A 24,520-nucleotide genomic window follows, 5' to 3' on the forward strand; every position below is an offset into this window, starting at 1 on the left:
TCCTGACTCATGTTGAAAGGCTTTTGTTTCTAATCAAAGCAACAAAACGGTAAGGTCATTTCCTTGCGATTATATGGCAGCGGAAGGCGTCAGGGTTTTCAGATCCTTACTTCCACCAGCTTTTATTGGGAGAAAACACACACACACACACACACACACACACACATCACAAGCACTTAATACATGTGTCTTTTGTCCTGCACCTTCTCTCCAGTCCCTTTAAATGAGCCGAGATCATGGTTCGGAGGTAAGACCAATTTCTCTTCTAATGTTCTGACGATAGACCGTGTAATGGTGCTTCGTGAGCTCTCACTGGTGTTTCTTAGCAAAATCTTGGGGCAGATTTTAATATTTTACTGGGGCGGAGTCCTCTAAGTACTAATATTCCCGGATTTGACTTTCAGAAAAGGAAACTCCAAGGAAAGTTTATCTCCGCTCTTTTCCAAAAATTCCTCTTTCCAAAAAAGAGTTGGCTCTGCTCCAGTTTGACACCAAAATGAAGATGGTCCTTAACACCTACCTTTTGGAGCATTTTCCTGTCATTGTTTTAAGTGCGATCTCTGCTCCCTTAAAGGTCCTCAAAGGGTGCTTTCTTGTTTTTACTGTGCACTTATCAGTTGAGGTTGGAGTGTGTCCTTCTGCCTTACCGCTCCCTTCCCCCACACACCCTAGTTCTTTCCTTTCTTACTTTCTTTTTTTGTGATTGTTAATTTTCAAGGCTCGAGCTCCTTTGTGGATAGGAAAAGACAAGGAGAGGGCAGGAACTGTGTCAGTAAGCAGCACGAAAATGGTTTTGGATTTTCAGTTTTTAATCGTGTCCTCGGTACAGTGTGTGTGGTGACCGCTTCTCTATCTCTGTGAGCTCTTGGCCGCAAAGATTCTGTGGGGCTGGATCTAGAACTCATTAGTAGCCTTTCTAAAAGGACCCATCAGTGTTCTTCCCTACTTTGCCTGGAAAAGGAAGCAGGAAAACTGCATTCTGTCCCCGGATCCAGTTTATGGCGAAGATGTAATGTTATCAGAATTCAGCAGCTCCACGCATTGACCTTGGCAATATCATTTTGGGATGTGGGTGTTAATTAATTCATAAAACTTGTATGATTTGTCATAGGAAGTTCTACATCCTAATTTAAGGGAAGCTTTTTTTCTCCCCTTTCCTCCCTTGTAATGTGGTGTTGGTAAACTCATCAAGTTTAAATCTGAGTGTCCAGTTTTGGTTTTTTTGTTTGTTTGTTTTGTTTTCTGATAGGTAGATGTCGGCGATGGAGGAGGGGAGGAAAATCTGGGTTGACTTTAGAAAACAAAGGAAATTGTCTCATTCAGGAGACTGCAAAACCCTTGGGTATAGAAGGAAGTCTGTGGAGGAAGTGGGTAGGCTTGGGTACAGAAGAGAAACATCAAGGAAATAAATACATCACAATAGGGACTGGGGTAATACACCCTTGCCGTAATGTAACACTACAGTATGGCCTGAGAAATGAGTCAGCACTGTCTAAATTAATTCTGTGTAAAGGTTTCTTATGATCTGAAGGAGTAGAAAGGAATAATCTTAACCAAAATGTAGTCCTTTGACCTGGTTCTCAAACTGACATTATGGTGACCCAGGGGCTCATGTTAGATGATTCTATTCTTTAGACAAAGGCCGTAGAACCTCTCTAGAAGTGACACTTTCTTGCAATGCAGTCTATTTGGGAATCAGAAACTATATTTTTTAAGCAGAAGATCTAAAATATTCCCTGACATTCCAAATTCCAGGCCAGAGCATTTTCTGTGCGTTCCAGAGAACCATTTATTTGGTCCTCCCTTTGGAGCATACAGGAAAGTGGCGACCACTAGAGTGGGGGTTCTTACCCCCTCTCCCCCCACCGTGGTGCAAGTGTTCAATAACTACTGGATAGGAGGGGATAGGTGGTGGACAGAAACCACTGGTTGAGTAGAACTGTAAACATGTAAGTTCATGTAAGTAAGTAGAACATGTAAGTTCATGCCATGGAATATTTGAGCCCAAAGAAACCTCCCTTCATTCTGTTATGGGCAGGATTAAAATCCAGAGTTGTAGGGGAATGTTTCGAAGATCTTATCTCCCATTAAGGGCAGGGCATAGCTTCGAATCTCCAGATTCCTGATTCTTTTTTTTTTTTTTTAAGATTTTATTTGTTTATTTCACAGACAGAGATCACAAGTAGGCAGAGAGGCAGGCAGAGAGAGAGAGGGAGAAGCAGGCTCCCTGCGGAGCAGAGAGCCCGAGGTGGGGCTCGATCCCAGGACGCTGGGATCATGACCTGAGCCGAAGGCAGAGGCTTTAATCCACTGAGCCACCCAGGCACCCCACCAGATTCCTGATTCTATACTCTGTCCACCACTGTGTTGTTTCTAGGACCCGCTGATCGCTTTATCTAATTCCCAACATCTCTGAATTATGTGCAACTAGGGTTATTTCTCATTTATGCATTTCTAACTTGGACTACAAATGCCCAAATGAAGTTTTGCTTCTTCGTATGCACTGCTCACAACTATTGGCAAAAACCAACAAGCAAGGGCATGAACGACCCTAAGAAAAGGAACCCCTGCCTTGTCACTTTCACCACAAGCTGTGGTCCTAGGTAAAAATATACTCAAACACTTTCTCTTCACTTTGAAAATATTGTAGGAACCAAAAAACACTAGTGAGCTCTTAGTAAAGTCCTGGCTCAAGATCATAGTTCAAGTAGAAAACTATTATTTGTCCCTGCGATGGATTTTATGAAACTCCAATTAGGACTGTTTTATTTTTTTTGCTTGATGTTGGAAAACTGCAAAAATTTTCAAATGAAAGATTTTTTTAAACTAGAAAGAGAAAGCTGAATATAGGCTAGAATGTACATTAACATATGTTAATATGGCAAGGATAGGCAGACAGTTTATCATTCCAATAAAAGTAAGTAAAGAAAAGCAAGATATTGGGAACATTCTGTTAATTTTAGAGGCTTCCCCCCACCCCAGAGAAAGCCGTTGTAGATGAGGCTGTAAAAATATGTTCACTTCTGTTCTCTTCTATTGGTTTATTTTCTCTTTTGGTTTTGTTTTCTTCCGTCCTTGAGAGTTAGAATGAACAAGTCAGCAGAACTTTCAAGATTTTACCGAATACCACCCTCTCCCTCTCAATTTAATGTGTTTAGATTCAGGTTTTCCAATCAGGAATTCGTCCAGAAACTGACTTTCCGTAACAGAGCATCTTTATCTGGTAGAGCAGGGGCATGGGGCTGAACGGTACAGAGGATGGAGGGAATGCATGGCAATCTGACTCTGCCACTTACCCATGAGCTCTGTGGGCTAAGGGGAGCTCATTCTTCCCACCCAGGCCTCCAAGTCCACATTCACAGAGAAAGCAGTCAGACCGCTAAGGTTCATTTCCAGCTTTGAAATGTTCTGCCTCTAATTATTTGTAGTGGCTTCCTTGTCAGCTGGGAAAATGGCCGCTCTCTCTGTCTCTCTTCTCCACTCACCTCCACCTCCCTCGCTCTCATTCCTCTTTTTCTCTTCCTTCCTCTCCACTGACATTTTCCTTTTCACCTAGGAAGGAGTTGAGGGCACGGGCTCCAATGACTCAGCTGTCGTTAGAGCCCGTGGCAGGAGAGAGGGAGGAGCCCATTAAGTCGGACCAAGTGGGAAAGGGTAGAATTACTGAACCTACAATCGAACCAGACCCCGGGATGCTCTCTAGGAAGAAATCAGGACCTTGTAAAGAGCAGAAGCAGCTCTTGTACTGAAATGGGACACTTCTTCTTGGATCCCATATTCTTTAGGAGGCAGTAGCTGTTTCTCCCATGTGGGTGTGCACTGCCTCGGTGATGGGCCAGGCAGGGGGTTGGGGGTTCTCAAGGGTGAATGAGATGCCTCCACTGCACTCTTAGGAAGCCTGGGCCAGCAGGAAAGCGCAAATGGGAACTCTGTAGTGACTCTTGGGAGCTCTTGGAAGTTTGAGTTGTGGTTCATTTGCTGCTCACTCTAGGGGAGTTTGAAAAGCTCTTGACAGGAAATGGCCATGAGTAGTGGAATTTAATTAACCTGATTTTGAAGTCAAAGGATTAAACTAACATGGGTGCATTTAGGTAGAAAGCAGACAATGTTGATTACAACCAATGGTGACACCAACATGTTCAGCAACCCACTGGTAATGGGTCTGTTTTGGATAGGCTCTGTCTCAATGAAAACAGAGCAAGAGGAAGTGGTGAGAGTGCAGGGTTCGGCATCTTTGCCTGGAAACCCCACCTTGCCACTTAGGAACTGAGTGACCACCCCCACCCCCCCCCCCGACCATCTGATGGGGCTAGTTAAAATTGCCTGATAAGGTTGTTGAGGGGATTAGAGCTAGCCTCTGGCACTGAAGCCATACCTAATAAAAGACAGTTAGTATTATTTAATATTATTATTATTCATCTAGCCCAAGCATAGGAAATGAAGTGTCAGGAAGTCAGGAAAATAGGCAGACACCACCAGCAGTTGGAGTCTGCGCAGTAATGATGGGTCATTTTCTTCAGGGCCCTTCATGTTCACAGTAGCATAAATATGAACCAGTTATTGGTCACCCCACATTTGGATCTCTGCACAGCTTGCCACTGTAAAAAATTTACCAGCCTTTTGTCATTTCAGACATATGGACTTGCCTGAGCCAGGAGTCATTTTTCTGTATTTTACTGAATGCAGGTCCACAAATAAGTGATCACAAGGCGTCTGTTGCAGCCCTTGACCTTGGGCTTGAGATCAAGGGTCCATCTTTTTAAGGACCTGGTTCTAAAACACTTTAAGGATATGGACCCAATACAAATCAGATCAAAATTATAGGAAGTCCTGGGGCACCTGGGTGGTTCAGTGGGTTAAGCCTCTGCCTTCAGCTCAGGTCATGGTCTCAAGGTCCTGGGATTGAGCCCCGCATCAAGCTCTCTGATCAGCAGGGAGCCTGCTTCTCCGTCACTCTCTGCCTGCCTCTCTGCCTACTTGTGATCTCTCTCTGACAAATAAATAAATAAAATCTTTTTAAAAAAAATTATAGGAAGTCTTCCTGGCAAGAGTCTCACCTGGACATTGTGCTTCTACTGGGGGAGGGAGCGATGTTTTTAAACCCCTCTTACTTCAGTAGAACTGTGAGAGGTCTTTGTGTCCCAGATAAGGAACTGGAGTAAACAGTGTCTTTTAGAGACATGGTAAGAAACAAGTTGGCCTCTGTGTGATGCCCAAGAAATGAGTTTTTCTGGAACCTTCGGTTTATCCCTTGAAGTATGGTGTTCCTGAATTGACATGGGCTCCACAGAAGGCATTCAGGATCTAAGAGCCAAGTCTTTCCATCTGCTCCTCTGCAGCCTATTTATACCGGTCCTCTGGGAGCAGGAGTCAGAACTTTAGCAACAAGCAGGGTGTGGAGGAGGCAGGCTCCCTCTTGGTACTTGGCCTTGTGTTGAGCTGAGAGTCAGGTCACTCTAGGGGGATGTGAAGGTAATTGCTGCACTCACCATTAGTACTGCCATCTGGCTTCAGGGATTCGTCTGAAAATCTGCAGAGATTTTTGCAGTAACCGCTACATTTGAGCTGAAGCCATAGGATGTTGTTTGTGGTAACAGAGATCCCCAAGCGCCCCCCTCAAAGTGCAAGCACCCCTCTTTATTAGAGCAGGTACCGAGCTCCAATAGGCCCCCAAATCTTGCTTTGCATTAATTATCTTTTTAAAAATCTTTTTTTTCTTCTTCTTCTTCTTTTTTTAAGATTTTATTTATTTATTTGACATAGAGAGATCACAAGTAGGCAGAGAGGCAGGCAAAGAGAGAGGGGGAAGCAGGCTCTCCCCTGAGCAGAGAGCCTGATGCAGGACTCAATCCCAGGACCCTGGGATCATGACCTGAGCCGAAGGCAGAGGCTTTAACCCACTGAGCCACCCAGGCGCCCTTCTTTCTTCTTTTTAAAATAAACTACTTGTAACTAGTAATCCTTTTAAATATTTTACATGCAGAAAGACTATATGGCTTCTCAATTTTTCAAAAATGAATGAAATAACTCCATTCCTTCATTCAAGTGGTTTACTGAGCAGCTGGTTGTCTTGTTTTATTTTTAAGATTTTATTTATTTATTCGACAAAGAAAGCATAAGCAGGGAGAGTGGCAGCAGAAGCAGAGGGAGAAACAGGTCCTCCGCTGAGCAGGGAGACTGATGCAGGACTCGAACCTAGGATCCTGGGATCCTGAGCCAAAGGCAGATGCTTCACTGACTGAGCCACCCGGGCGCCCCATGACCAGCTGGTTTGACAGGGTGCATGTACAAGCTGGAGGAGAGGGATGAAGAGACAGACAGGGTCCCTGGACGAAGATCCTATAAACAAATTATATCATTATTTAATTTCAATTGTGAAAAGTACTGCAAAGAGAAGTACAGAGAGCTAAAAGAAAAAGTAGCACTCATAATAACAGTTACAGAGCCCAGAGCTATTCCAGACACTCTGTGTACACCAGCTCATTTAAACCTCAGAGCAAGGCACCACTGTTGTGTCCCTTATGCAGATCAGGAAACTGAGGAACAAAGGGATGAGGTCGATTGCCCCTGGTTGTGCTGCTAGCTAATTAGCTGAATCAGGATTTGAGCCCCTAATAATGTGACTCTGGAGTCTTCAATCATAACAAGTACACAGTTTGTGGCTTCGATGGTAAAATGACTTTTAATCTATATTTTTAAGGATAAATTGGGTTGGCCCAGCTGGGTTAGAGTGCACTTTCCCTACTCTCTTGTGCTTTGAGGTGGGAAGGAGATCACACAGAGGAAAATCTAGAAGAGGACCAGGTGGCTGGAACCCAGAGAGGGAAGGCATGGCTGGGCAGGAAGCAGGGGGGCAGGGCAAGGTGGGCACTTTAGCTGGGCACTAAGGATGGGCACTTTAGGTCAGTTCTGAAGAGTACTGGCACCTACCTACCTACCTACCATCAAGACCCTCTTGGGAACCTTCCATGCCTATGATATAAAGACAGAGTGGATGGAGCTTTCCTGAGCTGGCAAGAGTCTTTCAGAAAACGACCTGCTTAAGGTTCTTTCATGTGCATCATCAACCTGACCCATTGAGGTCTTTTCTAAGCCAAATATGTTTTTCGCCTCTCCCGGCGCCCATGGAACGGCAGGCGCCCTGATGGTTCACACAGCCATGTTGTACCTGTGGCAGGTCCAGGGATCAACACCATTGTCATCAACGTCACCACCATCATCATCATCCTCATGGCTCACACGCTGGAGCAGGCACACAGCACCGGTTGCCCAGTGTCAAAGTCCAAGCGTGCTTAACCCAACACTGTGTTGCCTCCCTGCCTAGGGCACTTCCTATTAGTCAGAAACCCATCCAAAGTTAATGACAGAACTGATTCTAAAGCTTGGTTTTTACATTAAGTTTCCTTTCCTAGCCCAACAGTTAAATCTCGTGGTAAAAAAGAGGTTGAATAGAACACCATGACTTTCCCCATGACCTGAAGCAGCCTTGTATGTTATTGATTTACTGGCCCATAGGGATACTTGACCAGCCCAGCGGCAGCCGAGTCAGTTAACACTGACAAAAATAGAGGGATCTAAAGGGATTGGGAGATCTTTTTTTGGATACATCTAGCCAGTGGGTGTTTGAAAGAGAGAAATAAGAGGCAAACCAGAACAGCTTTAATAATTATTGGGTGCTTACTATGTGCCAAGCACTGTGCTAAGTTCTTTACTTGTATTCATTCATTTGATGCTCGCAACAGTTTTAGGAAGTTGGCTCAGTCATATCTCCATGTCACAGATATGAACCAGAAGACTTGTTTCCCTCTCTCCGATTTTTGCCTCTCCTTGCCCTTATCTCATAGTAACAAGATTTTTCTATTATAGTTGTCCCCGGGTCATGTATCGCCCATACCTAAAAGCCTCCGATAGCCTTCCCCTGCATCTAAAATAAAGCCCGCTCTCCTTACCATGTATGGCCCACAGTGAAGTAAATGACATAGCCCAGTGTTTTCCAGACATCAGTACGTATCCCACTGGCCCAGAGGGCTTGCTAAAGCAGATGGCTGAACACCATTCTGCATTTCTAGCAAGCTCTGGTTGATGGGGAATACACTTCGAGGACCACTGCTGAGCCCCTTATTAACTCTGTGACCTTGTCTCCCGTCCTTTTCCTTTTGGCCACTCAGCTCTCAACCACACTTGCTGCCATTTTTTTTTTTTTCTTAAACTGTTAATTCTTAGTGGTGAGACTTCACTCCCAAGGGAGTGAAGCTTGGTTCTTGGGGGGCAAAAAAAAAAACCCTTAGATATTATAATAGTTTGTGTCCTTCCAAAGCTGAACTGCACCCAATAGGAATACAATGTATCTGTGGTTTTAAAGTTTCATAGAGGAGGAGGGAAGGGGGGGTGGGCGGTGTGTGGAATGTCTAGAGTTTCCTTGAGAGTGCAATAATGAAAAAAAGTTGTGCAGCGTATCTTAAACAAAGCATACTCCTACCACAGGGCATTAGCACTTATTTGATCCTCTTTCTGGAATGTTCTTTTCCCAAATATTCCCAAGTCCAACTCCTTACCATTCCCAACTCAGATTAAGTATCATTTCCTCAAATGCCCCTTCCTGATTACTCTAAAGTAATAACTTTACTGCATCATATTATTCTGTTTTCTTATTTTCGTGGCACCCAGCATGATCTGAAATCATCCTGGTATTGGTTAGTTTCCTAGTTTGTTGGCTCTCTCCTCTACTAGTGGGCCTTTAAGAAAGGAGCCCCTTGGCTGTATCCCTGCTGAATATCTAGAGTCTGTGATAAATTCTGGCACCTAACTAGAGCTTGGTAAATATTAGTGAATGCAGAAGTGGTTGGTAATCACACAGTTGATAAAGTGGTCATGCTGAGATGTGAAGCCAGACTTTGAGACTTCAGACCTCCTGAGTAAGCACCCCTGAACTCCAAGGGTCGTTAAGTGAGGGCACCTCGCAGGTATAGAGCTGTCACATATCCTGGGTCCAGCAGATTACCCCCCACCACTCCACCTGCGTCCTCTAACAGGCAGGGGGAAGAAGCAAATTTTTCCAAATTGCTGAATTCCAATCCTACAACTTAATTTTCTCCCACGGTTACCATAAGCAGGAAAAAAGGGGAGGAAAACCCCATTCATTTCAGATGGGGAGATCACTGCGAAGGATTATAGATAGTCATATCCTCCCATTTTACAGATGAGAAAACGGTGGCTCAAAAACATTTCACCAAATGCCCAAGGCCCCAGAGCGAGGAAGTAAAGAGGCTATAAAGGGTACCTTTTTCCTTCTCCTCCTCTGGGGCCTCTCCTCAAGGCTGACACCCCTGGCCATAGCTCCATCATCATTAGAGCGTCAGCCATACCCAGCAGTCCCCTCGCCCCAGAGCATTTCCAGCATCCCAGGGAATTCTACCAGACACTGATGTGAAAAGGTGTGCCCTTTTCCCTTCTGCCCTATCTTGATTTAGGAAAGTAGGAAGGTCACTGACGTCTGGAAATAATTAGTGGTCGCTGCCCTTATAGCATCGTAGTCCTCTGTCTGACTCCCCTCCCACCAAACAAGAATGTGCAATTATTATTTTATCCAGGAGAGCCTGACAGAGAGTAGGTGCTCAAAAAATACGCATTCACTGTAAAGCAAACAACACCAGCCGATGAATGAAGCCAGCAAAATGGACAGTTTACAATTTGGTGGAAATTTGGTATTATATAATTAGAGGGAAACAGTGATAAAATTAGAATAACATCCATTTGCAGGAAAAAAAGAAAAATAGCCCTGCTGGCTTCAATGAAGTTTTTAGAGTTTTTTAAAGATTATTTATTTGTTTGTTTGTTTGTTTAGAGAGTGAAAGTGCATGAGCAGAGAGAGGGGCAGAGGGAGGGAGAGAATCTCAAGCAGACTCCCCCCCTGAGTGAGGAACCCCCACACAGAGCTCAATCCCAAGACCCTGAGATCACAACCTGAGCTGAAAAATCAAGAGCTGATGGTTAACCAACTGAGCCACCCAGGTGTCCCAATGTCGTTTTTGTTAGCAACTTTAACCACTGTCGTTGCAGAGGAAGGAGACATGTATGAATTTGAGTAGGTGGTCAATTTAATGAATTTAAGCAGAACATCAATTAGCTGCAACATAGAAAGAATGGCATTATGATGGCCATTTATATAATTTTATATAATTTTGTTCTACAAATACTCCTGATTCCCAGCCACAATATTCATGGAAATCTGAGGGTGACTTCTGCAGGTTCCCTACGTTCCATCCCTGCCAGCCCCACAGGATCCACTTTTCTTGTTTAAATAAATCACTTCTCTTTGATAAATCTCTTCCCTGTTCCAGTGCCTTAAGCCCTTCAGGACTCAAAAGGTGTCAGTAGTTAGAATAATGGTTCCCAAGCCAGAAAACCCCGGGCTTTGATCTCCAGGGCTGTTTTAAAATTCTCTAATTTTTTAAAAGTGCATTTCTTTTCATTGACTTCAGTCTAAGAAAACACTTTGGGGACTGGCAGTGTGAGTCCTGGGGGCAACCAGGTCCTCACTGACGGAGCACTGCAGACCCTCCAAGGCACCCCTGGATGGGAAGAGCTCCGTTCTCTTTACAATTCTAATTTAACATTAACAGAAGCCTTCCCACTATGGAATACACAAGAGGAAGCATTGTAGGTAGGACCGGCCTTGTATTTTAGAGGGTTTTTTTCCTAACTTTACTTCTGGCTGAATATTTTATAAGGGTCAGGAGACTGAGGCAGGAGAAAGCAGGATCCAGTCTGGAGTCTTGGCTCTGTCTAGCTGTGTGACCATAGAGAGGTCAGACCCCTTCCTTGGACCTCATTGGCCTCTCCTGTAAAATGGGGGTATGACACTCTGGCATATTAAAATGTGTAATATTTAAAAGAATCAAAGAGAAGTGAAGGCACTTTGAAAGTTCAAAGCACTCTAGACAGGCAAAATGATATTACTCCTAATTAGAACATTCAGACCAACTCTGGGGTGGCCCAAGCTACCTGTTCCTTTCTCTGCAACAGAGTACCAGGGCACAGTAGGATCTGCTCGCACTGGAACACGGCCTTCGAGGACCTCTACTCTGAGGGAGTGGATAGCAATTGCTTGGTCTTTATTAATGAAAGGTGTAGTAATACCACTAAAAGTTGCATGTACTCTGCAAAGCGTTTTATGCATATTGGCTTATGTGATCACCATCCCCCCGCCCCCGGGGCCTGGGAAGTGGGTGCTATTATTATTCTCATTTCCAGATGGGGAAAAAAAGGCGGAAGAGAAGCGAGGTAACCCGAACAAGGCCACACAGGAACTGAAGAGCCGAGCTGGGGCTTGAACCCTGGTCTGTCTGACCCCAGAGCCTGTACTCTTGACCTTCACACTTCTGGAATAATACGTAGTACTAGCTGCTTCTTATGGAATGCTTACAGGGCACAATGCAAAAATATTCCCAGAGAATTTCCAGAGAGTGTAAGGGACTTGCTGGAAGTTTCCAGCTAGTTAGAGGCAGAGTCAGGCGGAGACATCATATCCGTCTGAATTCTGAAGGGCTGATCCCACACCAACTCCTGGCACCAGGTGTGATCACCCCCCACTGCCTCAACTATGATTGAAAAGGCTCTAGGAATTCCAGCATTTAATGATTTCCCAGTGAGTTTGCAGAAGCCACCATCCAGGCGACTCTTACCAGAAGCGCCCATGCTTTTTTTTTTTTTTTTTTTTTTTTTTTTTTAATGACCCAGCCCCTCACCGCCTTCAGAAAGGTTATTCCAGAACAGCAAGTCCAAGAAGCAATGCTGAGGCAGGGCCACAGGGGAAAATATTTGGTTCCCTGGAGACAGCTGTGCATGCTGGTGAGAGAGATTTCCTCTCACAAGACTTGTCCGTTCTGCAGGAGGCAGAGCGGAACCGAGATTGAAACAGAGCGGCTGTACAAGTTGGGGGAAACTTGCCGACAGAGCATAATGACACGTGCTCAGTTCTGCTTGTGAATGAAAAGGCTGGAACCATCTTTCACCTGTGCTTTAAGGTCACCGTGGCCCCCGGCAGCAGGAAGAAGAGTTCTAGTGCTTTGAGATATTCCAGAAGGATAGCAAGATAGCTTCACAGCTGGTTGGGATCCGGCAGTTAAGAGGCAAAGGAGTCACTCATTGGCCAGCGAGACCTTGACAGAAAGAGAGAGAAAACTCAGAAGCGGAGCAGCAGATGGAAATAAAGGGAAATTGATTCATTCCACACATATTTAGTAAGCCCCACGACGGGCTGGGCACTGGTATAGGGGCTAGGAGGGCAGCAGTGAGTGAAACTTGCATTCCAGGGGCAAAAGAAGCCAGAAAAGCAAGTGACAATGAATGTGTTGACAGGCTCGGTGCTCTGTGGGCAGGTATTATGAGTCCCACTGTCAGGATGTGACAAGTAAGTCTTAGAAAAGTGGGCTGAGCTCTCGATGCGATTCTGTCTGAAGCCGAAGACTCTGCGGTCCCGTCTTCACCTGGTGTCTCGGTGGCTTCAGTATCCAGACATGGTGCCCTGTACCTCATCCTTTCTCTGAGCCCTCTCTCTCAGGCTTCTAGAGGGTGTGCTGGCACACCTTTCCTCAGCGGCTCTCTGGGGAAAAGGGCACTGATGGGTGGCACTTGCCAGTTTCTGTGGTGTGAAGACCCTCACCTTGGCCGATCTCCTGTGACCACCGTAACCTCCTTGATTGGGAAGAGGTGAACACTGCTGTCACACCGACTCAGTAGACATAAATAACCTCAAGAGCAAAGAGAACAGTAAAACATAGCCAAATAACTGGAAATGATGACTTTTGAGGGTTTATTATCTGTAATTTTTTTTTAAGATTTTATTTATGTATTGGACAGAGAGAGACAGTGAGAGCAGGAATACCAGCAAGGGGAACAGCAGAGGGAGAGGGAGAAGCAGGCTTCCCGCTGAGCAGGGAGCCCGATGTGGGGCTTGATCCTAGGACCCTGAGACCATGATCTGAGCCGAAGGCAGATGCTTAATGACTGAGCCACCCAGGTGCACCTGTAATTTTTTTTTACTTAAGCTCCAGAGCCAACGTGGGGCTTGAATTGATGACCCCGAGATCAAGAGTCACCTGCTCCACCAACTGACATAGCCAGACATGCCTTATTACCTGTATCTTAATGTAATTATTTCATTACTAAATTATTTTTTCATTCTATTTCTTCATTCTATTCTTGTTACTTCATTATTTAATTCATAAGTTTATATACTGTAATTTTATATAACATTATTTTCAGATTTTTTTAAATCTATTTATTTATTTGACAGAGAGAAAGAGATCACAAGTAGGCAGAGAGGCAGGCAGAGAGAGAGGGTGAAGCAGGCTCCCCGCAGAGCAAAGAGCCCAACGTAGGGCTCGATCCCAGGACCCTGAGATCACGACCCGAGCTGAAGGCAGAGGCTTTCACCCACTGAGCCACCCAGGCGCCCATTTTATATACTGTAATTTTTAATATTGGGTTGTGCTTCACAACCAGCTTGAAAAGGGGCAGTAGACTCTTGGATATTTGGAGAGTCACCATTCTCTCAAAGGATTCCTTTCCCCTCGTTGTGTTTTCTGATTCTGGCCCAGAAATTGTTCGGGGCTCCTTTTTCGTATTTCCTTTGTCTCCTTGACCTGTGGCCTTCCAGTTTTGTTTTGTTTTGTTTTAATCTCCGACACCTATGTTAGCTTCAAAAACAGACGTCATTTCATGTGATCAACATTGCCTGCATTAAGTAACCAAAAAGTTTCTTCACGAACTATTAGAAACCTGTAGGTTGAGAAGGGGGTGTTTCTACTCTGATGATAAAATGAGTCCTGGACATTTAGGATTAAGAAATTTTCTGTATTGTCTTCGGTGTGCTTGACGTTTCCGTTTTCACAGTTTGTTAATGCTTTTCTAAATTCCCTACTCAAATGTGACATTTCTACCAATCCATCCAGGGCTCTGGACCTAATACAATCCATTTATAATATTTATAAACTTCTAAAGGACTGATTTCAGCCTCTACTTGTACTTGGACCACAAAGAACAAAGAGACTTTGAAAAGCATAAATCAGAGACTTTCTTACAGGCGTTAATGAAAAATGGAAACGTGAAAACTCTGACAATGAATGTGTACCCTGAAACAAATGTAAAGTTGATTTTGGTTTTCTAATTAATTTCTGTTCAGTTTTAGGTTTCCAGGGCAATATATGTGATTTATGTGCCCTGTGGACGGTTTACATTCAGCCCAGATTTCCAAATGTGCTGTACAGAGAATAAACAGTACCTAGAATATCTTTCAGTTACAAGGACGGCCGTTTATTTTTAAAATCCTTTCACCCGAGCGGTGCTTGTCTTAACTTTCAAGTTTTTGAAAGACGCAGTACTCTTACTCATTCCTACAGGCTGTTTTTCACGGGATAAGAGAAAACTGACAGTTGGCAAAGCAAAGAGTTTCCAAACCACAGGAGTGTCTGCTACTTGCGTAATCACCAAAGCCAGAATTTCCATTTTCTACAAGCTGACAGGAGGGCTTCATTTCTGGTCAGCCTGAGCTGCAGACAAGAACTGAACTCCCCCCGCGAACCAGGAGCCGTGCTCCTGGCTTTTCTTGGTTACACTTGGTGACTTTTCCTGTTTATAATATCTGTGTCCTCCCATTTTTTTTTCTTTTTCTTTTTCGACTCGATACTGTACCCTGACGTCTAAAAATACAGCCTAACAACTGGTTTTAAGCAAGGAGAATGTTTCTTTCTGGAAAAGAATGGCAGATATATCCTGCGTGCTGTTTTGAAAATAAACATTTGAGGGGCGCCTGGGTGGCTCCGTCATGAAGCCTCTGCCTTCGGCTCAGGACCCTGGGATCGAGTCCGACATCGGGCTCCCTGCTCAGTGGAGAGCCTGTTTCCGCCTCTCCCTCTCTCTCTGCCTCTCCCTACTGCTCATGCACGTGCTCTCTCTCTGTGTCCAATAAATAAATAAAATTAAAAAGAAAAAAAAAGAATTCAGTAGATAAAGTAGATAAGATGTAGGTCAAAGCACATGACACAGAGCAGGTCAGCGTATTTAATTCTACGTCATGCTGCGGAGAACATAAGTAGCCAGCCCAAGATACAACCTGGTCGCAGTCAGAAAAAGACAAAGAATTTATAAGCATTTCCCCAGCTGGGCATACAGCACAGTTAAAAATGGCAGTTTTTGAGTTAGTCTGTTGATTATCATGGAGAAATCGGACGGCTTTAATCCTTATCTCTTGGGTTAACCACTCTGTCCAGGGTTTAATGGGTAGATCAGTTTTATTTTTAAGTTTTTATTTATTTATTTGACAAGCAAAGATCATAAGTAGGTAGAGAGGCAGGCAGAGAGAGAGAGGAGGAAGCAGACTCCCCGCTGAGCAGAGAGCCCGATGCGGAGCTCGATCCCAGGACCCTGTGACCATGACCTGAGATCATGACTGGAGGCTTAAACCACTGAGCCACCCAGGCGCCCCAGATAGATCTATTTTCAACTCAAATGTGACAACTTGTCCTCTTAATAATCCAGAAGAACTTTTTCCTTGAGAAGAATAATCATTTAACCAACTTAAAAGCACCACTGACAGTTAACATAATAGCACTGAGCAGCTCCGGAGCATTTCCACCGATCCTAGTGCTCCGTGCACGAGGGTAGGAGAAAAGCTAACAGTGCACGCCAAGCGCGGAACACAGACTCTAACACCTGATCTATAACCAATAAGGAGAGTGTATGACTGGTGATATGATTATCGTCTGTACATTTGAGGTACGTTTTAGGTTCAATCCATATTAATACAAGAGACAAACGAAGCTAAATAAGATTGATTTTTAGCGTTCTCATTTCACAGGGGCAGAAACTGAGATTTAGAGAACTACCGCAAAATCAATGCAAACTCTTAGTTAAACAGAAGAGCTGGGGCACAACCCAGGCCTCCCGATTCTTTTTTTGTAGATTTTATTTATCTATTTTAGAGAGAGAGAGAGGAAGTGAATGTGAGCAGAGGAAGGGGAAGAGAAAGAAGGAGAAAGAGAATCTTCAAATGGTCCGTGCTGAGCGTAGAGCCCAAGCAGGGCTCAATCTCATGACTCTGAGATCACGACCTGAGCCGAAACCAAGAGTCGGACACTTAACCGACTGAGATACCCAGGGTCCCCCCGCCCGCCCCAGGCCTCCTGATTCTAAATCTCGGCACACCTCTCAGGCACAGAATTGGTGTTTCCCACTGACCTTCAGCTCCAGACTTAAAAAGGAGTTTTGCTTCTTTTCTTCTTCTCTTTTTTCTTTTGAAACCTGCCCTTCCTTTTCACTGGCCTTAAGAGATCAGGCTATAATCTGATAAGCAATCATTTTTTATGAGAATGTCCTCCCCAGGGAGTGTCTGCCAAAGCGGACTGAAATTCCCAGCCAAGTTGTTGCCGGAGCTGCAGGAGTGGCTGTCCGCGGGTCCGCCTTTCTTATTTGCTTTTTTCCGGCTTCTGCCAAGAAGGAGCTCGCACTTGAATGCTAACATCCAGAAAACATGGTTATCCCTCCCATCTGTATTGGGAGCCCCTTCTCCAGAGCAATAGGCCAGAAGAAGTTCTCTCTATCAATTTCCTAATTTCTCACACCTCCTGGGAGAGACGTGAGTTTCGCGGGGGCTCAGAACTCAAGTCCATGGCCAGTTGAGGTTTTCAGAGCCTTCGTGATTGTCCGAGAATATTTCATTGTTAATCATTTATTTTCTTCTCCTTACCTCTAGAGCAGGTGTTCTCAGTCTGAAACGATTTTGTCCAATAGACACTGGGCAATGTGTGGAGACCTGTGTGGTTGTCACAAGCAGGCGGGAGCTGTTACTGGTGGTATCTTGTAGGGAGAGGTTAGGGTGGCTGCTGAGCATCCAACGGTGAACAGCAAGGAGGTATGGGCCACAAATACTGGTGCCAACGCCGAGATACCCGGCTCGTAGCAAGCCTTGCCGATGCGTGTTACTACCCAGAGCAGGGCTTGCATTTGGAAAGTGCTTGGCGAATCCTGGTTGATCAAGTGAGTGAAAACGTGTTTCAGAGCTTTCCCACACTGAGTTCATGGCCCTGTGTTCCAGATTGCATCTTAAACCCAAACAATTGTAGACTCTGATCCAGGAGGCCACATACCAGATCAATGTCATCCAGCGTCCAGAATGTTCACATAAGCATGACAGGTCTGCAGCCCAAGAGGTGGGGATTAATTCTAATCTGTTGTCCAGTGAAAATCAATAGCGAATGTATAGACGCTGATTTTAGCCCCTGCCCATGTTTCTTCAGGGCAGCGCCGGGAGGTAGCCAAGGAATGGGGATTGCAAAAACCCTGCTCCTTTCCCGGCCTTGCTGCCACGCCATGACCTGAACCCAGAAACTCTGGTCTGGCGAATCTGGATGAGACTTTTCCAGAACAGTGTCTTACCTGGTGGTCAGGCTCATATGGGAAATGCCTAAGCTGGCTGTTTGACTATGTGAGACCTCGTAGACTGGAAATGCTTTAGAACAGAATACAATACAGCAGTGAAAGGCATGGACTCCGAAGTCAAAGTGTCTGTGTTTCCACTCTTCGGTGTCTCCTCCTAGCTCTGTGGCTTTGCAGGGTGGCGTCCGCCGTTGACCCTCTCTGAACCTCGACTTCTCATCCAGAGAATGGAGCTAGTATTGGAATCTGCCTCACAGGCTTGGTATGAAAATGAATTGAGGGGCACCCATGCTCTATTGGTGGAGTGTACGACTCTTGATCTCTGGGTGATGAGTTCGAGCCCCACGTTGGGAGTAGAAACTATAAAAAGAATAAAAATAAAAATAATGCAAAATAATAGAAAATGAATTTAAACAGCCTGTGTAGGGGTGCCTGGGTGGCTCAGTCAGTTAAGTCTCTGCCTTCGGCTCAGATCATGATCCCGGGGTCCTGGGATCAAGTCCTGCATTCGGCTTCCTGCTCAGCGGGGAGTCGGTTTCTCCCTCCCCCTCTATCCCTCCTGCCACTCATGTTCTCTCTTGCTCACTCTCTCACTCTCTCAAATAAGTAAATAAAATCTTAAAAAAAAAAATAAACAGCCCATGTAAATAAAAGAAAGGGCTTAGAATAGTGCCAGGTACACAGTCACTGGCCATTAATTATTAACTTTTTTTTCCCCTAAGTCAGATTACTCAAGTTACTCAATTCAGTCTTTAGGAAATGGAATTCTCTCATTCTCCCACACCAGCACATTTTCCTTTCTTCCTGTGCTTCTTTTAGGCCACCTGCCTCTCTCTTTCACTGTCTCTTCTTTGTCCTCCACACCCAGTGAACCTGAGAGAGACACACAAGAGGCCTACTTTTGTGCAGCTCATGGAACCTGAGAGTTCACCCCAGGTCATAGCAACACGACCTATGACAAGTGACCTAACCTCTTGGCACTTCAGTTTCATCATCTACAAAATCTAAAGAGTAACACTTCTTACTTCGTAGGGATATCAGTAGCGTGAGAAAAGGTACTGCCTGGGTGCTACGTGACATCCAGTGGTTATCGAAGCTAGGAGAATCATTCATTGATACGGGAAAAAGAGGCTCCCAAAGACAGCACGTTGGGAGGGTAGGCACCATCTTGGAACAACTCAAGGGAAAACCACAGCTGACTCCGTGTGGAGACATCTGTGTCAGTCTAGGCCATGCTCTGAACGGGGGTGTCAATAGCTCATATTCAGTTAACACCCAGAGATGATATAAAGGAGCCCTATTCAGCCGGGGTTGACATCATTTGGGTGAAATCTAAAACTCCGTCCACTCAATAGATCCCAAAGTCCGAACGTCCTAGATACACCCTTCTACCTCTCTCTGGTTCCTCTAGAATCTCTCATCTGATGAGGAGTCTAATAACATGCCTTGTTCTCAGGGTGGAAAGCTTGTTTGCTGGGGAGGAGCCTGTCAGGACCAAGGCTCAGGAAGTGTTTTGGAGCATCCTCACTTTACCTTACTTATGCTGTGTAAATGGAAATCATTAGTGAATGTATTTCATTGCTGACTGTCTCTAGGTTCTGAGCAGTTAGGACTATCCTTCCCTCAGCAGATTCTTACTTACCACACACCGTCTTACCCTGTGCCAGGCCCTGTTCTAGGTCCTGGGGAATACAGTGGTGAACAAATCAATCAGGGTCTCTGTCATGAAATCTACAGACTGATGGTGAAAGGTAGAGACTGATATAAACAAAAACAAAATGAACAAACAAAGAAATATTAGCGATGAAGAAAATAAAGCAGCATGACGAGGGAGAGTATCCAGTCCCCACTGTATTTTGAGGACAGGCCTCTTGGAAACAGCAACATTTAATTTAGGATCTGAAAGATGTAAAAGCACCCAATCATGCAATGACCTGGAGAACATTCCAGAGGGAACAGCATGTGCAAAATTTCAAAGGAAGAACAAGCTTTTATTTTGAGGAAGAAAGGGAGGGCCCATGTGGCTGGTATGTTAAAGCCAAGGCAGATGGGTTGGAATTAAAATTAGAGAGGGTTACATGGACACCCTCGGCAAGGGAAGGAGTTAGATTTTCCTGAGGTTCACATGAGAAGCCATTTGGCAATTTTAAGAAGGAAAGTGAAGGGATTTCATCTGTGTTTTAGAGATGCTGCTCACGCAGCCACGTGGAGGAGATTGGATCCTCAGGGGACTCAAAAGCATGAAGCCCGGCTAGAGAGCTGGTTTTGCACACATCGCAGCAAGGGATGATGGGAATTAGACTCTGGATGGGCTACCCCACAAAAAAATCCTAAGGAGTCATTTTGATGAGGCAGGCTCTCTCATGCTAGGCTTTCAGAAAAGGTCAAAAGGGAATAAGAGAGAAGAAAGGAAAGGAGGGGGGAAAAAAAGCAGCCTGCTGCTTCCTTTGCCAAGCTTTCATATTTCCTTGTTCCAAAGAACTACTAAAGCAAAACCAAAGAACGCTGAGGTTCTGGTCTTTTTCTGTAGTTGTTATTTCCTGTTGCTTTTTAAGCTGACCGTGGTCATTATGAATGGTCCCACACTGCCCTGTGTGGACTTGCCTTTGGGTTTCTTACCAAGTCGGCCTCGTCTCTCCTCTCCTAAATCGGGTAGTGGGATTGGGTGTCTGGGGTGGGGTGCTTTCACACAGACTTGAACCCCGCTGTGGGTGACACGTCAGGATGCTTCGTGAAGCCAGAGGTCTGGCCTGTGGCCGATTCTCACTTCCAACTCTGCCCTTCCTCATTTGACCAGTGACCAGATGGACAAGGTCCTTCCACCAGCGCCCAGTGCTTAGCGTCTGAGGACCCACTCTGCCCGCGGGGAAGGAAGCGCAGGGCAGCCACAGACTGAGGTGGGAGTTTTAATCCAACCTGCACAGTGTTAACCTCTGTGTCCCTGGGGTTAAATGGAGGAGGAGGTGGCAGGAAAGGATTCAGGTTTGGTTGGGCTAAAGCGAAACTTTACAAAGAGATGATTTTTTAAAAATGTGTTTTCTGTTCCGTGTGAGGCATTGCTGCCCTGGGGGACGGGTCACACCTGAGACTGTTCGGACAGTCTCTGTGGGGTTTGAGTGGTTCTGTCTGTGTTACATCATTTCACACAGACTGGAGAAAGAGCATGGCCCACTGTCCTGCGTTTGCTTATGAAAAGAAACATGTACTTCCTTTGAGACTTCTTAAATGAAATGTCGTGGCCTAACTTGGCAAATTAGTTTCTGTCTGGAATTCGGGGACTGAAGAGCTTATAAGAAAGTACAGACTTGGGGCGCCTGGGTGGCTCAGTTGTTAAGCATCTGCCTTCAGCTCAGGTCATGATCCCAGGGTCTTGGGATCAAGCCCCACATCGGGCTCCCCGCTCCTCGGGAAGCCTGCTTCTTGATCTTCCACTCCCCCTGCTTGTGTTCCTTCTCTTGCTGTGTCTTCTATCAAATAAATAAATAACATCTTTAAAAAAAAAAAAAAGGAAGACGAAGAAAGTATGGACTCTTAAATCTTAAGGCAATTTGTTAATCAAAAGAGAGAGAGAAGACACTTTGTAATGAGGTGGTGAAGAACACAGACTCAGGAGCTAGTCTGCCAGCTCCTAGAAGCTGAAATCCCAGCTCTACGTCTTACTAGCTGTGTGACCTTGGGCATGTTACTTGGCCTCTCTGTGCTTTGGTTTCCTCAGTGGAAAGTGAAGATGATAGAGCTGTTTACCTCATGGCATTAAATGAGTTGCTACATATTGTTTACCTCATGGCATTAAATGAGTTGCTACATATTCAATACATTGAACATGCTTCAATAAAATTTGTTTTTGTTATATTTTAAGAGAATTCTGTATTTATAGATATAATCATTGTCATCCATGAATAGTTCCCTTTAAATAATAACTCTTGTTGTTGAAATTAGAAGAGAAAGCATGAGTGGGAGTCATGTTTTAAATTAAATTAAAAATGCCTGGATATTTTTCCCCCTTTTGATGTTACAGTATTTTTTTTTAATTAAAAAAAAAAAAATCAGGGCGCCTGGGTGGCTCAGTGGGTTAAGCCGCTGCCTTCGGCTCAGGTCATGATCTCAGGGTCCTGGGATCGAGTCCCACATCGGGCTCTCTGCTCAGCAGGGAGCCTGCTTCCTCCTCTCTCTCTCTGCCTGCCTCTCTGCCTACTTGTGATCTCTCTCTGTCAAATAAATAAATAAAATCTTAAAAAAAAAAAAAAAAAATCAGCCTGTTGCAAACAACAGCATGTGAATTAGATGGTATCTCTTCGCCAAGTGACCTTGTGCAGAGCACTTGTGCTCCAGCCTGGAAGTCAGAACCCTGAGTTTGAATCCCAGGTCTCGCCTTAACTAGCTGAGTGGCAATCGACACGTCCATTCCTTCATTGCACCACATCCCAAGTAAGCGATGGTTATTAAATGCCCTCTAAGGATCTTTCTTTTTTTTTTTTTTAAGATTTTATTTATTTATTCGACAGACAGAGATCACAAGTAGGCAGAGAGGCAGGCAGAGAGAGAGGAGGAAGCAGGCTCGCCGCTGAGCAGAGAACCTGATGTGGGGCTCAATCCAAGGACCCTGGGATCATGACCTGAGCTGAAGGCAGAGACTTTAACCCACTGAGCCACCCAGGTGCCCCTCTAAGGCTCTTTCTATGTACAAGTTCTAAATTCTAACTACCCCTCGTCAGCCTACATGATTTTTCATGCCTGCTTTCAAATGTTTTGTTTTCCCTCTTTTTCCTCACCCATCCAATCTGTTGAAAATGGGCTGCATGGGAAGGCTTTCCCACAATTTGTCACCGTAGGGTGAATGGAATAGCAGGTGTATAGCTAAGTGGTTAAGAGCTTGGGCTCTGGGTTCGAGTCCAGTTCTGCCCTTTATAAATCTTGTTACGTACAATCTCTCTAACCTCATTCACCTGTAATATGGGGAGAGGAGACGGCCTACTTCTCGTGGGTATCATGAGGGTTGGATATGTGAATACATGAAAAGTGCTGAGTGCAGGGCCTGGAACACAGAAAGGACCCGTTAGTGGTATTACCGGTGTTGTCATTAAAATGCCTGACGGGGGGAGGGGCGGGCGGTGCTGCAGGGCATCTGGGTGCCTCAGTTGGTTAAACGTCTGCCTTCAGCCCAGGTCATGATCCCGGCCTTTTGGGAATCGAGTCCCGCCTTGGTCTCCCTGCTCAGTGGGGACTCTGTTTCTCCCTCTGCTCCCCCACCATGCTCGCACGTGCGCACCCTCTCCCTCAAATAAATAAACAAAATCTTTAAAAAATAAAAATAAGATGCCAAACCAGGTGCCAGGCTTAGAGAAGGCACGCAGGAGCTCATGGTCCCCTCTCTCTTTCTATGTCTGCCCCATCAGCTCTGGAGAATTTTTTTGCTATGTGCTTGTTAACTGAATTGTTAACTCTACCTATCATTTATCTTCTTCAAAATGGATTAGTAATCTTCCTCCCATTAGGAAGTTTTTTTTTTTTTTTTTTTTAATGGTAAGATAAATGGACTATAGGAAAATAACTGTGCTTGGTGGAAGGGGTTTATTTCACTCTCGGGGGTATCGGATGAAAAGCTACCAGGATATTGCTTATGAGCCTCAGAAAGGTGAAGTACCTTCTGCAAGTTAACCCAGCTAGCAAGAGATGAAATATGATTTCGAGCGCACGTCTGGCTTAGAACTCGTGCAAGTGAAATCATTTCCCAGACCTTGGTGGTTTCCTGGTGCTTAAATGGAGGAAGACCCCCCAAAACGAAACCAAACAAAATACAGATACCCCTTTCAGAGGCTTACTTAGAGGTTCAAATACTAGACATTAATGAAGGTCAAGTGTCACGCACTCGGCTTGGTACACAGGAGGCCCGCCTTTGATGTGGGTTTTGTCTCTTCTCTGGCACTTTGTGAACTTAAATAGGGGTTTCCTTATTCTCATGATGTGACTCCCAGGAACCTGGCAGATAATAAATTTGGGTGAGGCAGACACCACAAACCTTGTCTAAAGAGGGAGCTGCTGTACCCCGTCTTCCCCAGCCCAGTGTTGCCACGGAGGAAATGCGGCCCAGTGTTTTCCAAACCTTCCGTCTCAATTTTTCTTCAGCGGCATCTTCTGATTTCTGATATCACCAACAAAAAATTTATTCATAACAAAATACATCCACCACCTTCCAACCTCTGATTTAAGTAAGGGACCAAGACAGGCCTTTCTATCACTAGCAGTAAGAAAATCAGTACTCTGGCCTCCTGGAGAAGCCATCCTCCCATGGAGGAAAGAGCACGGATGTACCAACATGGGCTTAAGACTGTAACTTTTTTTTCCCTTCAGTTCACCTCCACTGTGCTTCTCCAGTTGTCCTGTATGGTCTCTTATCACTTCACATACTGAGAGGTCCGTTCAGTTCTCCCCACCAAATGTCGGCCTTTCTCCTGACTGTTGTACTTGTGAATTGTGCATCTGTGATTATGCTAGATGACTTGATCATAGTAATGGTATCATCTGGGGAGCCCATCCTTTGGTAACCTTTTGTTCTGATTTATGTGTGGGTACCTGTGGTATCTGGGATGCTGGGGTGGCTCAGTTGATTAAGCATCTGACTCTTGGTTTCAGCTCAGGTCATGATCTTGGGGCCCTGGGATTGAACCCCACATGGGGCTCCATGTTTAGTGGAGAACGTACTTGAGATTCTCTCTCTCCTTCTCTCTCTGTCCCTCCCCACTCTAAAAAAAAAAATTTATATAAAATAAATATAAAAAATAAAAATGTGCTTTATATTTTATATATAAAATATATTTTTACAAAAATATAAAATACAAACATTTATATATATATATATATATATATATATATATATATAGTATCTTAGAAAGATGCTTTTAGTTGCAAGCAGCAGAATCCAACTCGAGTTAGTTTCAGAAAGGAAAAAAAAAGTCTTAATAAAAGAACTTATTAAAAGAACACGAGGGTGTGTCATGGAACGAAAGAGCAATAATTCACCCAAAGCAGCAGAAGTGACTACAAGTGACTAGAATGACATTAGGAAAGCTGACAGCAACTCTCT

The 24,520-nt window shown here is 44.7% G+C and overlaps 1 protein-coding gene and 1 long non-coding RNA gene across 8 annotated transcripts in view; one reads left to right on the forward strand and one right to left on the reverse strand.

Annotated features, from left to right (window-relative positions):
- Positions 1–24,520, forward strand: part of FRMD4B (FERM domain containing 4B) — a 324,296-nt gene that overhangs the window by 177,915 nt on the left and 121,861 nt on the right. Inside the window, exon 1 of one of the 7 annotated variants that reach the window (XM_004738337.3) lies at positions 95–247. The exons of 5 other annotated variants lie outside the window; for them this stretch is intronic. In XM_004738337.3, the coding sequence (XP_004738394.2) occupies positions 224–247 (24 nt within the window). In that variant the 5' untranslated portion in view covers positions 95–223. Of the gene's footprint in view, positions 1–94; positions 248–20,130; positions 20,334–24,520 lie in introns of those variants that run through there. One more of the 7 variants, XM_004738340.3, reaches the window with a different exon arrangement.
- On the reverse strand, positions 9,950–17,023 carry LOC123391382. The gene is made up of 3 exons (XR_006606076.1): positions 16,240–17,023; positions 12,665–12,752; positions 9,950–12,161 (listed from the first exon to the last, which is right to left on the reverse strand). It is a non-coding gene; the product is annotated as an uncharacterized LOC123391382 (long non-coding RNA).

Source organism: Mustela putorius, unplaced genomic scaffold (genome assembly GCF_011764305.1).
Source record: "Mustela putorius furo isolate JIRA1106 unplaced genomic scaffold, ASM1176430v1.1 tig00000095_pilon_pilon_pilon, whole genome shotgun sequence".
NCBI classification, from domain to species: Eukaryota; Metazoa; Chordata; class Mammalia; order Carnivora; family Mustelidae; genus Mustela; species Mustela putorius.